The 12299-nt window shown below is 35.1% G+C and overlaps 1 protein-coding gene across 1 annotated transcript; it reads left to right on the top strand.

The window, feature by feature from the left end:
- Positions 1–4911: 4911 nt before the first annotated feature.
- Positions 4912–5871, top strand: LOC128051668 (olfactory receptor 11L1-like). The gene has a single exon (XM_052644305.1). The coding sequence runs from the start codon at positions 4912–4914 to the stop codon at positions 5869–5871; it is 960 nt and encodes a 319-aa protein (XP_052500265.1).
- Positions 5872–12299: the final 6428 nt, after the last annotated feature.

The following is a 12299-nucleotide window of genomic DNA, read 5'->3' as shown; positions in this document are numbered from 1 at the left end:
AGTTTTAGGCAGTTCTTTTAAAATCTCAATGTGTGTGCTAAGTCACTTCAGTCGTGTCCAACTCTTTGCAACCCTATCTCAGTAGGTACTTCAAATACTGGACTTTGCTACAAATATTATCTGAATTTTTTTTTTTTTCCTTTAGGGTTTTTTTTTTTTGCTTTGTATGCTTTATTTTTTTTTTAGACATTAGACATCATCCTATTCTAACATGGTAACTCAGAGATTATCTTCTCCCAGTCCAGGGCTTTCTGATTTTCTTTTAATTTTTGAAAGCTCTAGTAGAACATTGTGAGAAGGAAATGGCAACCCACTCCAGTATTCTTGCCTAGAGAATCCTGTGGACAGAGAAGCCTGTTGGGCTGCTGTCCATGGGGTCGTACAGAGTCAGACACGACTGAAGTGACTTAGCAGCATCAGCAGTAGAACATTTGTTTAAGTAACATTCTAATTTACTTTTTTGCTGTAAAAAATTTTGTGTGGTCAATACATGTGCTTGCTTTAAATCACTGTAGTTTTTTAGCTAATATTTTGACAAAAATCTATTTTAATTCAACAATTAGAAAAAAACAATGAAGAAAAAAACACACAGAAGACTTCTGTAATATAAACCTCTGAAAAATGACACAATATTTATACCTATTATACTGGTCAGCTTTGTTATTCATATACAGTCAGTAAAGGCTTTTTAGTTATCTGCTATAGAAAGAGTTAAAGTCAGTGTTGTTGCTGTTTTTGTTTGTTTCACTGGTTGTGTAATTTTCTATTGGAAATAAAGAGTTCTCAATGCTAAATTAGTTTTTACTGTTCATATTAGAGAATAGTATCTTCTATGGTATGGGCATGCGGGAGTCAATGGGGTCACAAAGAGTCGGATACAACTGAACGGCTAAACTGAATTGATCTTCTGTGGTGGCTGAAATATCAAGAGACACAATTCTGAAATTATCTTTTGAAAGATAGTGACAGTTAATGAAACCACTTAGGAGATTATTTCTTCAGTTCCTGTGGAGATATTTCTAATGCTACCACAACTGCTTTGTTCTTCCTTTGGCCCCTAGGGAAGAGTAACTCTGACTCTAACCCTGGGAAAGTCCTCAGAAATTAGTTGTAAATTTGCCAAGGTAGAGGACATATCTCCAAGGCTTAAGATTGATGAAGTCGCAGTACTTCTCACAGGGGAATCTCTGACCATGCCTTTTCCTACATCCTGCCACAGGGAAAAATAAACTGAGGGGAGAAAAACACAAAGGGAATTTTGCATTTATCTAAAGCATAGGGATGTGCCACGTCAAAAGACAGCAGGGAGGAGATCCCTTTGCTTATTTCCCTTACAAAATAATTGAATATAGTGTGCTCTAGTTCATAGCTATGTTGAAAAGGAACATTTGAAGAATATATAATTAGTACTATTCCATTCCTGAAAAATAATCAAACAAAATATTGGATGTGAGTATACCTGGCAAGATATAATCTGTGTTATTTCTCACTTGTCTAGAGAGTAATATAGCACTGCTTTTGCACTTTCATTATTTCTGTAATCTGAGGCAATAATCAACCTCAGAAATTCATTTAGCATGAATCTTATGAATGAAAATTTTAAATAAATAATATATTTCTCCTTATATTTAAATATTTAATTTTATAAAAATGCTAAATAAATTAAAATCGTATTTTTCTATATCAAGTTTCTGCTAAGATTATACATAGCTAGAGAGTGTATAACCCTGTTTTTCTAAAGGCAGACTTAAATAACTGTGATATCTTTCAGAAAAAGAAAAGGTATTGCTTTGGGGTATGGCATTGATCTGATTCTCTTGTCAAAACTCTATTTATATTCTTTCCAAATGGTTGTTCTTTTCTTTTTAGTACTAGAAGAATAGTGATAATAATGCTAGGAGAAATAGTGATGGATATCTTTTAGCATGACTAAGTACCATGCCATTGACTATGTAGATAATGGCAATAAGATATACTTTGGACACTTGGTCTGTACATGAATAATATATATTTTAATATTTTTCATCTGGAATCAGAGAATCAAATTCAGCAAATATATTTTTAAAAGTCTGTCCCAGTTCTTTCCTCTAAATGGTTTCCTCAAATTATAAATTATAGGTCAATTTTTACTCATATTTTTCAAAATCTTTTCGAATAGTGTTAAATCTGCAAAAAGCACAATTTTATTTCTGTTAATCAGATGAAAATAGCAAAAAAGGATTAAACTTTTTGGGATACTAAAACTGAAGGTTAGTTTAGTAGGACTCGCAAACTATCCCTTGACCATACTAACCTAACAGCCGTTTAACAAGGTATAACTTGAAGCTTTTTTTTTTTTTAATCTTGAAAAAGTGTACTTTATCAACAGTATACCACAGAGAACATAAATACTGTGGCATAAACTCTATACACATTTCTATATAAAGATTTATGATTCAAAACATTCATAAAGGTTTAATGAAGAAATATCTAGATATGAACCATATTGCTGTCATGTTACATTCAGCTGCTGTTTTCATTGTGATCTATATTATCTGTATTTTTACCGCCAGAACTTCTTTAAACATTATAAAATATGTTTTACATACATAAGAACATTTTTATTATTGGTATTCAATTTTTATCATAATTTGCATTTATCATCTGTGTATTTTGGTACTAAAGCACATGTATATAAAAATATGACTATTGAAAAACATTGTTTCTCTGAAAATAAGATTTCCTTTAAAAAACATTGTAAGAACATTTAAGGTTTAAGTATAGTCATAAATACTGCATTGTGTATTTAAACATTTGAAAATCCCATGGACAGAGGAGCCTGATCAGCTACAGTTCTTAAGGTCGCAAAGAGTCAAACACGACTGAGCGACTTCACTTTCACTCACTTTCACTTTTAGGTGGATATGTTGTAGCCACGCGTTCTGGGAAACAAACTCGCTCATAAAGGCAATGCAGATAGTGGAGTGCAGTTTATTACAGTGGCGGGCCCAAGGCAGAGTCTTCTCTTAGCCAAGGACCCCAACCAGTTTTTGTGAAAACCTTATATACCCTAAGCATATATGTCCAAACCCACCTCCCCCAAATTCCCTGAAACTAGTCTGAACAAAGGAAAAAGAAAAATAAATCAAAGTTAACCCATGATTCATAAGCCTTAAGCCTAGGTAGTTAACAGTGGACAATTATCAGTAGGCTTGTGGTCATACCCCAATAAGCATAATAGAATGTATGATTCTATTTGGTTACACAGATAATTAGGATGTTCTTTTAAAAGATGGAGAACCTTAGCGCTCTTCCTTCTGGGGGCCTGGTTTTCCAGTTGGTATGTCATTTCCATAGATACTGGGCATATAGCTCAAAGTCCACAGTCTGGCCCAAGATGGAGTCCTGCTTTCAAGATAGAGCCTGTTCTGTTTTCCTATTCAGATATATCTCATATTAAGTGTTCTTTAACATAGCCAACTTATGGAAACAAACACTATGAACATTGAAAGATGAATGGATGTGTTGTTAAGGAAATTAAATAGATAGTCTTGTTTAGGCTTCAGAGACAAAGCAGAACAGGCCTCTGACCTTTCTTCTAACCTGTCTGGACACTGCTCTGACTAGGAGTGACTGGGAGTGACTGCCTGCTGTGAGTGCAAGACTTGCAGCACCATAGATAAAATGGGGGAGGAATCTTGGGATTGTTGAGCCCCTGGAGAGGGCCTGGCAAACCAAGCCTAGGCTTAGCAACATTACAAGTTTTACATGATAAAACCACCAGCTTTAAAATGAAACCAGGCTTGCAATTCGGTCACAGATTGATGATGATATCAGCTTGCATCCTGGCATTATAAGCCGGAACCCCAAACTGCAATCTTTGTAGCATCACCCATGTAGCAGACACACTACCTGTGACCTTTTCCCAACTGGGACTCCAGATGTGCTGCGACACAGGAAATTCTCAGCGCTGTTTAAGTCTGGGTGTTGGTCAAAACCCAATGTGGTGTGGTGATGTATGCTCTGCTCTATTTCTCATTCTTTTAATGTTAGTATGTTGAAAGTAAGCTAGATAATTCTCTAATAAATATTTGTATTATTTATTTGTATATAATGAGTGGCTTATTTTGTTAACAAATACTTTGAACCTGAGATGAAAGTGAAAGCTTTCAGCAAAACAATGTGTGAATTTAATAATTTTTTACACTACTTTTAAAAAATGCATGAGAATTTGTGAATGCAATGGCTTTTGAAATAAACAAGCTAAGGTTAGAACACTTAAAACAATATGAACAAACGTTTTTCCATAGGTGATGAATTCCCTCTTTGTTTTGTGTTCTGGAAACAGAGTTGTCCATTTACCAGTCTCCCACCAAACCCTAATTGATAGCATATAACAGGGTTCATAAATTTAAAAATGTAACCAATACTTTGTCTTCATATGTACACTTGCATGGCCCAGGAGTTCCATTCTGAGACTGACCACCTCCAACCACTGGTCTCAGATTTGCATGTTTTTTTTATTTCTTCACCCTCTTCTAATATTTACTATGTAAAGTCCTCAGAGATAGGCAAATGTTATTATCTTTCAATAGCCATAATTAATATATTACCCCAAATGTGCTTTACTAAAACAACCTACCTGGTACAATACGTGCCCCACCACTTAAAACTATATAACTAGAAAAATAATTTACTTCTTTAGTTTCTTCATTTGTAAAGTGGATTATTAGGCTATTGTTCTTTATCATTTATTTCCTAAATTAAATAAACTAAATCATGTCAAATTAAAGATGCCAATTATGTTTTTCCCATCATTAATTTTTAATTTTTCTTAACAGTGCATTATCATCAAAGAAAGAAAAATATAATATCCCTTTCTTGTTCATATTTTGGCCTTGTTGTTTCATTCCAGATTAGAGACAATGAGATATGAATGTGGCAAATCAAACAAGAGTGACAGAGTTTATTTTTCTGGGATTTTCTGGTGTTCTCTATCTAAGGCTTGCATTATTTGTGATGTTTCTTACTGTATATCTTCTCTCTCTCATGGGAAACAGTCTCATCATCTTCATTGTTCTCATGGATTCCAGACTCCAAACACCCATGTATATTTTCTTAGGAAATTTGTCATTTCTGGAGATCTGGTACACGACAGCCACGGTGCCTAAATTGCTGGCCACTTGTCTCTCACAGGTTGTTACCATTTCCGTTTCTGGTTGTATAACCCAGTACTACCTTTTTTTCTCTATGGGGGCTACAGAGTGCATCCTGTTGGCTGTGATGGCCTATGATCGCTATGTGGCCATATGCAGCCCTCTAAGATACTCATTCCTCATGAATCTTCAGGTATGCCTATGGTTTTCAGCTGGATCTTGGATTGGGGGCTTCATTGCCCCTGTTCTACCTACTGTACTTGTCTCTTATTTAAATTTTTGTGGCTCTCAAAAGATCAATCATTTCTTCTGTGATTCAGAACCAATTTTTCAACTCTCCTGCTCAGATACATTCCTGGTGGTGGCCTTGGGTTACACATGTACCTCTGTTGTGATTCTAAGTTCTTTTCTTCTCACTATGTCTTCCTATGGACACATTGTGGTCACAATAATCAAGCTATCTTCTAGAGAGGCTCGGAAGAAAACTTTCTCCACCTGTGCCTCCCACCTCACTGTGGTCACCATCTATTATGGCACCATTATTTTTGCCTATGTTTGCCCTCCAGCCAAGCACAACTTTACCATGGGTAAAGTAGTCTCAGTGTTCTACTGTGTGGTCACCCCACTTTTAAATCCTCTTGTATACACCCTAAGAAACAAAGATGTGAAGAAAGCCTTCAGAAAAGTTCTAGAAAGAAAGAGATTGTTCTTGGCCAGACATATCCAGGAGATGTGAGAGATCAATTAATATGAAAAAGCTAGAATGGATTACCACATTACATATGCAAATGGTAAATATCAAAATTATATTATAAAATTGATGCTACCTAATATGGATATTTTTGCACTTCACATTTTGGTTTAAATTCAACTGAAATAGATATTTGGTAATTAGTATTTAAGAATACTTTGTTGCAAAGCTATAGTGATAAGGAGATAAATACACGAAGTTCCTCCTCACAAGCACTTACAGTGGGAAAATTGGCTGGTACATTCTAAGCAATTGTTTGGCGAATTTTATAAAAATCTACACCTTAATAGTAACTATTAATACAAGCTAAAAATTGTTTCTAAGGCAGTGTTACTCCATGTGGTTGATTGTCTATCATAAATATATCATTTTGTACATTAAAATAGTTTGATCAATAAACACTTGTTAAATAAATATAGTGAGCCAGACACTATTCTTAAGTATGAATGTTTATTTATATATGTAAATAAACACATTGACAATTTCTTTAGAAATATATCAGGAAAATATTAGATAATTTAAAATTTTTAGATGTTTTACACAATTTTAAATATTAAGAAAGGTAACATGATGGAAGAAAAGATTTAGAACTGGACTATACAAGTATTGAGTATCTAACATGATAAAGCAGATTTCTTAGGTTTTTATAAAATATTCAAGCAGATAATCATTTCAGCATGTACTAACGCATTTTGGAGCAACAGAAAAGTGGAAAATGGGGAAGAAAATATGTTTATATTATCATGTTCATTTTTTTGTGTTAATTGAGATGCTTCACATTTTTTAATAATTTTGGCACAGCTTCCCTGATGGCACAGAGGTTAAAGCATCTGCCTGCAATGTGGGAAACCTGGGTTCAATCCCTGGGTTGGGAAGATCCCCTGGAGAAGGAAATGGCAACCCACTCCAGTATTCTTGCCTGGAGAATCCCATGGTTGGAGGAGCTTGGTGGGCTACAGTCCATGGGTCGCAAAGAGTTGGACACGACTGAGCGACTGAACTGAGCTGAACTGAAGACGGGGGGAGCCTGGTGGGCTGCCGTCTATGGGGTCACATAGAGTCGGACATGACTGAAGCGACTTAGCAGCAGCAGCAGCAGCAACAGCAGCAGCACTCTTTTAAGCAATCAAAGTATTCAACAATCTATTTTTAATGGCAAGATTATATAATTATTTCATGAATTGCTTGCACATGCCAATGCCTGAAATTTTTATTTGTTTAAATTTTTACATACTTTCTGTCTATATTAAAACTACAAGATTTTTTTTCTGAATGCCTAGTTTTTATTTTGTTTATCTTACACTTTGTTGGAAACTATTGTCACAATCACTGGTTCATATAAATGAAAAATGTATGCCATACTTCAACATTTTTCTAACCCTTCTTTTGCCATCAGAATAATAGAGCAATATGCAAATTCTCACAATAACAGTGAAATGTCTTGTGTCATTAGACAAGTATTTCTGTACACCATTCTTCCACAGGGATTAAAAAGTTCTTCTATACATTTCTGTCCTACAGTTAAGCTTAAGTATTGAACTAACAAAAGAAAAATACACAGAATAAAATCATATACATTTTGTTCTAATTTTTTTTTACATGTGCTTAAGTGTCTTTAAAAGGAAACCAAATGTCAAAGAATGATAACTCCTCACCCAGTTTTACAATGATTAAGTCATTTGTTGCTGACTTCCAGTGCACCCTGAGAGCAAATATAAGGCACTTTGTACTTTGAGAAAAGTGTACCACTAAGATGGTTAGATTTACATCTCTGAAAAAATTTTAATGAATTCAGATTTTTGCATCATTCCTTAATATAGAGAAGGCACTAAACTGATAAACTGTGGTGTCTGCTCCTTGGGTCTAGCAGTAAACTTTTACCAAGATGTATGCTTGATTACATGCATTCTTTACCCAAAAATCATATACATATATAATCATATACACATATATGAATAATCATAGACACACACTGTCTTCTCCATTATCTCTTTAGATTTGTCTTCTCAGAGTTATTGAGAGAATATCTCTGAGGATACAGTCATAAGTAAGATCCTGCGCAAACATTAAACTCATATCTCTCTGTTTTTTAAATTTAAATTTATTTATTTTAATTGGAGGCTAATTACTTTACAATATTGTATTGGTTTTGCCATACATTGACATAATTCCACCACGGGTATACTCGTGTTCCCCATCCTGAACCCCGCTCCCACCTCCCTCCCCATACCATCCCTCCGGATCATCCCAGTGCACCAGCCCCAAGCATCCTGTATCCTGCATCGAACCTGGACTGGTGATTCATTTCTTATATGATATTATACATGTTTCAATGCAATTCTCCCAAATCATCCCACCCTCTCCCTCTCCCACAGAGTCCAAAAGCTGTTCTATGCATCTGTGTCTCTTTTGCTGTCTCACATACAGGGTTATTGTTACCATCTTTCTAAATTCCATATATATGTGTTAGTATACTGTATTGGTGTTTTTCTTTCTGGCTTACTTCACTCTGTATGATTGGTTCCAGTTTCATCCACCTCATTAGAACTGATTCAAGTGTATTCTTTTTAATGGCTGAGTAATACTCCATTGTGTATATGTACCATAGCTTTCTTATCCATTCATTTGCTGATGGACATCTAGGTTGCTTCCATGTTCTGGCTATTATAAACATTGCTGCGATGAACATTGGGGTATACGTGTCTCTTTACATTCTGGTTTCCTCAGTGTGTATGCTCAGTAGTGGGATTTCTGGGTCATAAGGCAGTTCTATTCCCAGTTTTTTAAGGAATCTCCACACTGTTCTCCATAGTGGCTGTACTAGTTTGCATTCCCACCATCAATGTAAGACAGTTTCCTTTTCTCCACACCCTCTCCAGCATTTATTGCTTGTGGATTTTTGGAGAGCAGCCATTCTGATTGACATGAAATGGTACCTCATTGTGGTTTGATTTGCATTTCTCTGATAATGAGTGATGTTGAGCATCTTTTCATGTGTTAGCCGTCTGTACGTCTTTTTTGGAAAATGTTCGTTTAGTTCTTTGGCCCATTTTTTAATTGAGTCGCTTATTTTTCTGGAATTGAGCTTCATAAGTTGCTGGTATATTTTTGAGATTAGTTGTTTGTCAGTTGCTTCATTTGCTATTATTTTCTCCCATTCTGAAGGCTGTCTTTTCACCTTGCTTATAGTTTCCTTTGTTGTGCAGAAGCTTTTACCTTTAATTAGGTCCCATTTGTTTATTTTTGCTTTTATTTCCAGTATTCTGGGAGGTGTGTCATAGAGGATCCTGCTGTGATTTATGTTGGAGAGTGTTTTGCCTATGTTCTCCTCTAGGAGTTTTATAGTTTCTGGTCTTAACGTTTAGATATTTAATCCATTTTGAGTTTGTTTTTGTGTATAGTGTTACAAAGTGTTCTAATTTCATTCTTTTACAAATGGTTGACCAGTTTTCCCAGCACCATTTGTTAAAGAGATTGTATTTTCTCCGTTGTATATTCTTGCCTCCTTTGTCAAAGATAAGGTGTCCATGGGTGTGTGGATTTATCTCTGGGTTTTCTATTTTGTTCCATTGATCTATATTTCTGTCTTTGTGCCAGTACCATACTGTCTTGATGACTGTGGCTTTGTAGTAGAGCCTGAAGTCAGGCAGGTTGATTCCTCCAGTTCCATTCTTCTTTCTCAAGATTGCTTTGGCTATTTGAGGTTTTTTGTATTTCCATACAAATTGTGAAATTATTTGTTCTAGCTCTGTGAAAAATACTGTTGGTAGCTTGACAGAGATTGCATTGAATCTATAGATTGCTTTGGGTAGCATACTCATTTTCACTATGTTGATTCTTCCGATCCATGAACATGGTATATTTCTCCATCTATTAGTGTCTTCTTTGATTTCTTTCACCGGTGTTCTATAGTTTTCTATATATAGGTCTTTAGTTTCTTTAGGTAGATTTATCCTAGGTATTTTATTCCTTTCATTGCAATGGGGAATGGAATTGTTTCCTTAATTTCACTTTTATTTTCTCATTATTAATGTATAGGAATGCAAGGGACTTTTGTGTGTTGATTTTATATCCTGCAACTTTATTTTATTCATTGATTAGCTCTAGTAATTTTCTGGTGGAGTCTTTAGGGTTTTCTATGTAGAGGATCATGTCATCTGCAAACAGTGAGAGTTTTACTTCTTATTTTCCAGTTTGGATTCCTTTTATTTCTTTTTCTCCTCTGATTGCTGTGGCCAAAGCTTCCAAAACTATGTTGAATAGTAGCGGTGAAAGTGGGCACCCTTGTCTTATTCCTGACTTTAGGGGAAATTCTTTCAATTTTTCACCATTGAGGATAATGTTTGCTGTGGGTTTGTCATATATAGCTTTTATTGTGTTGAGGTATGTTACTTCTCTGCCTGCTTTCTGAAGACTTTTTATCATAAATGGGTGTTGAATTCTGTCAAAGGCTTTCTCTGCATCTATTGAGATAATCATATGGCTTTTATTTTTCAATTCGTTGATGTGGTGTATTACATTTAATTGATTTGCGGATATTGAAGAATCCTTGCATCCCTGGGATAAAGCCCACTTGGTCATGGAGTTTGATCTTTTTAATGTATTATTGGATTCTGATTGCTAGAATTTTGTTAAGGATTTTTGCATCTATGTTCATCAGTGATATTGGCATGTAGTTTTCTTTTTTTGTGGCATCTTTGTCAGGTTTTGGTATTAGGGTGATGGTGGCCTCATAGAATGAGTTTGGAAGTTTACCTTCCTCTGCAATTTTCTGGAAGAGTTTGAGTAGGATAGGTGTTAGCTCTTCTCGAAATTTTTGGTAGAATTCAGCTGTGAAGCCATCTGGACCTGGGCTTTTGTTTGCTGGAATATTTCTGGTTACAGTTTCAATTTCCGTGCTTGTGATGGGTCTGTTAAGATTTTCTATTTCTTCCTGGTTCAGTTTTGGAAAGTTGTACTCTTCTAAGAATTTGTCTTTTTCTTCAGAGTTGTCCATTTTATTGGCATATAATTGTCGATAGAAGTCTCTTGTGAACCCTTGTATTTCTGTGTTGCCTGTTGTGATCTCTCCATTTTCATTTCTAATTTTATTGGTTTGATTTTTCTCCCTTTGTTTCTTGATGAGTCTGGCTAATGGTTTGTCAATTTTATTTATCCTTTCAAAGAACCAGCTTTTGGCTTTGTTGATTTTTGCTATGGTCTCTTTTGTTTCTTTTGCATTTGTTTCTGCCCTAATTTTTAAGATTTCTTTCCTTCTACTAACCCTGGGGTTCTCCATTTCTTCCTTTCCTAGTTGCTTTAGGTGTAGAATTAGGTTATTTATTTACTTTTTTCTTGTTTCTTGAGGTATGCCAGTATTGCTATGAAATTTCCTCTTAGCACTGCTTTTACAGTGTCCCACAGGTTTTGAGTTGTTGTGTTTTCATTTTCACTCGTTTCTATGCATATTTTGATTTCTTTTTTGATTTCTTCTGTGATTTGTTGGTTATTCAGCAGCGTGTTGTTCAGCCTCCATATGTTGAAATGTTTAATAGTTTTTCTCCTGTAATTGAGATATAATCTTACTGCATTGTGGTCAGAAAATATGCTTGGTATGATTTCAATTTTTTTTAATTAACTAAGGCTAGATTTATGGCCCAGGATGTGATCTATCCTGGAGAAGTTTCCGTGTGCACTTGAGAAAAAGGTGAAATTCATTGTTTTGGGGTAAAATGTCCTATAGATATCAATTAGGTCTAACTGGTATATTGTATCATTTAAAGTTTGTGTTTCCTTGTTAATTTTCTGTTTAGTTGATCTGTCCATAGGTGTGAGTGTGGTATTAAAGTCTCCCACTATTATTGTATTATTGTTAATTTCCCCTTTCATACTTGTTAGCATTTGTGTTACATATTGTGGTGCTCCTATGTTGGGTGAATATATATTTATAATTGTAATATCTTCTTCTTGGATTGATCCTTTAATCATTGTGTAGTGGCCTTGTCTCTTTTCACAGCCATTGTTTTAAAATCTATTTTATCTGATATGAGTATTGCTACTCCTGCTTTCTTTTGGTCTCTATTTGCGTGGAATAACTTTTTCTATCCCTTTGCTTTCAGTCTGTATGTGTCCCCTGTTTTGAGGTGGGTCTCTTGTAGACAACATATATAGGGGTCTTTTTTTGTATCCATTCAGTCAGCCTTTGTCTTTTGGTTGGGGCATTCAACTCATTTACATTTAAGGTAATTATTGATAAGTATGATGCCATTGCCATTTACTTTACTGTTTTGGGTTCCAGTTTATACACCCTTTTCATGTTTCCTGTCTAAGGAAGATCCTTTAGAATTTGTTGGAGAGCTGGTTTGGTGGTGCTGAATTCTCTCAGCTCTTGCTTGTCTGTAAAGCTTTTGATTTCTCCTCCATATTTGAATGAG

This window comes from Budorcas taxicolor, chromosome 7 (assembly GCF_023091745.1).
Source record: "Budorcas taxicolor isolate Tak-1 chromosome 7, Takin1.1, whole genome shotgun sequence".
NCBI lineage: Eukaryota > Metazoa > Chordata > Mammalia > Artiodactyla > Bovidae > Budorcas > Budorcas taxicolor.
This window is presented reverse-complemented; position numbering and strand designations above follow the sequence as displayed.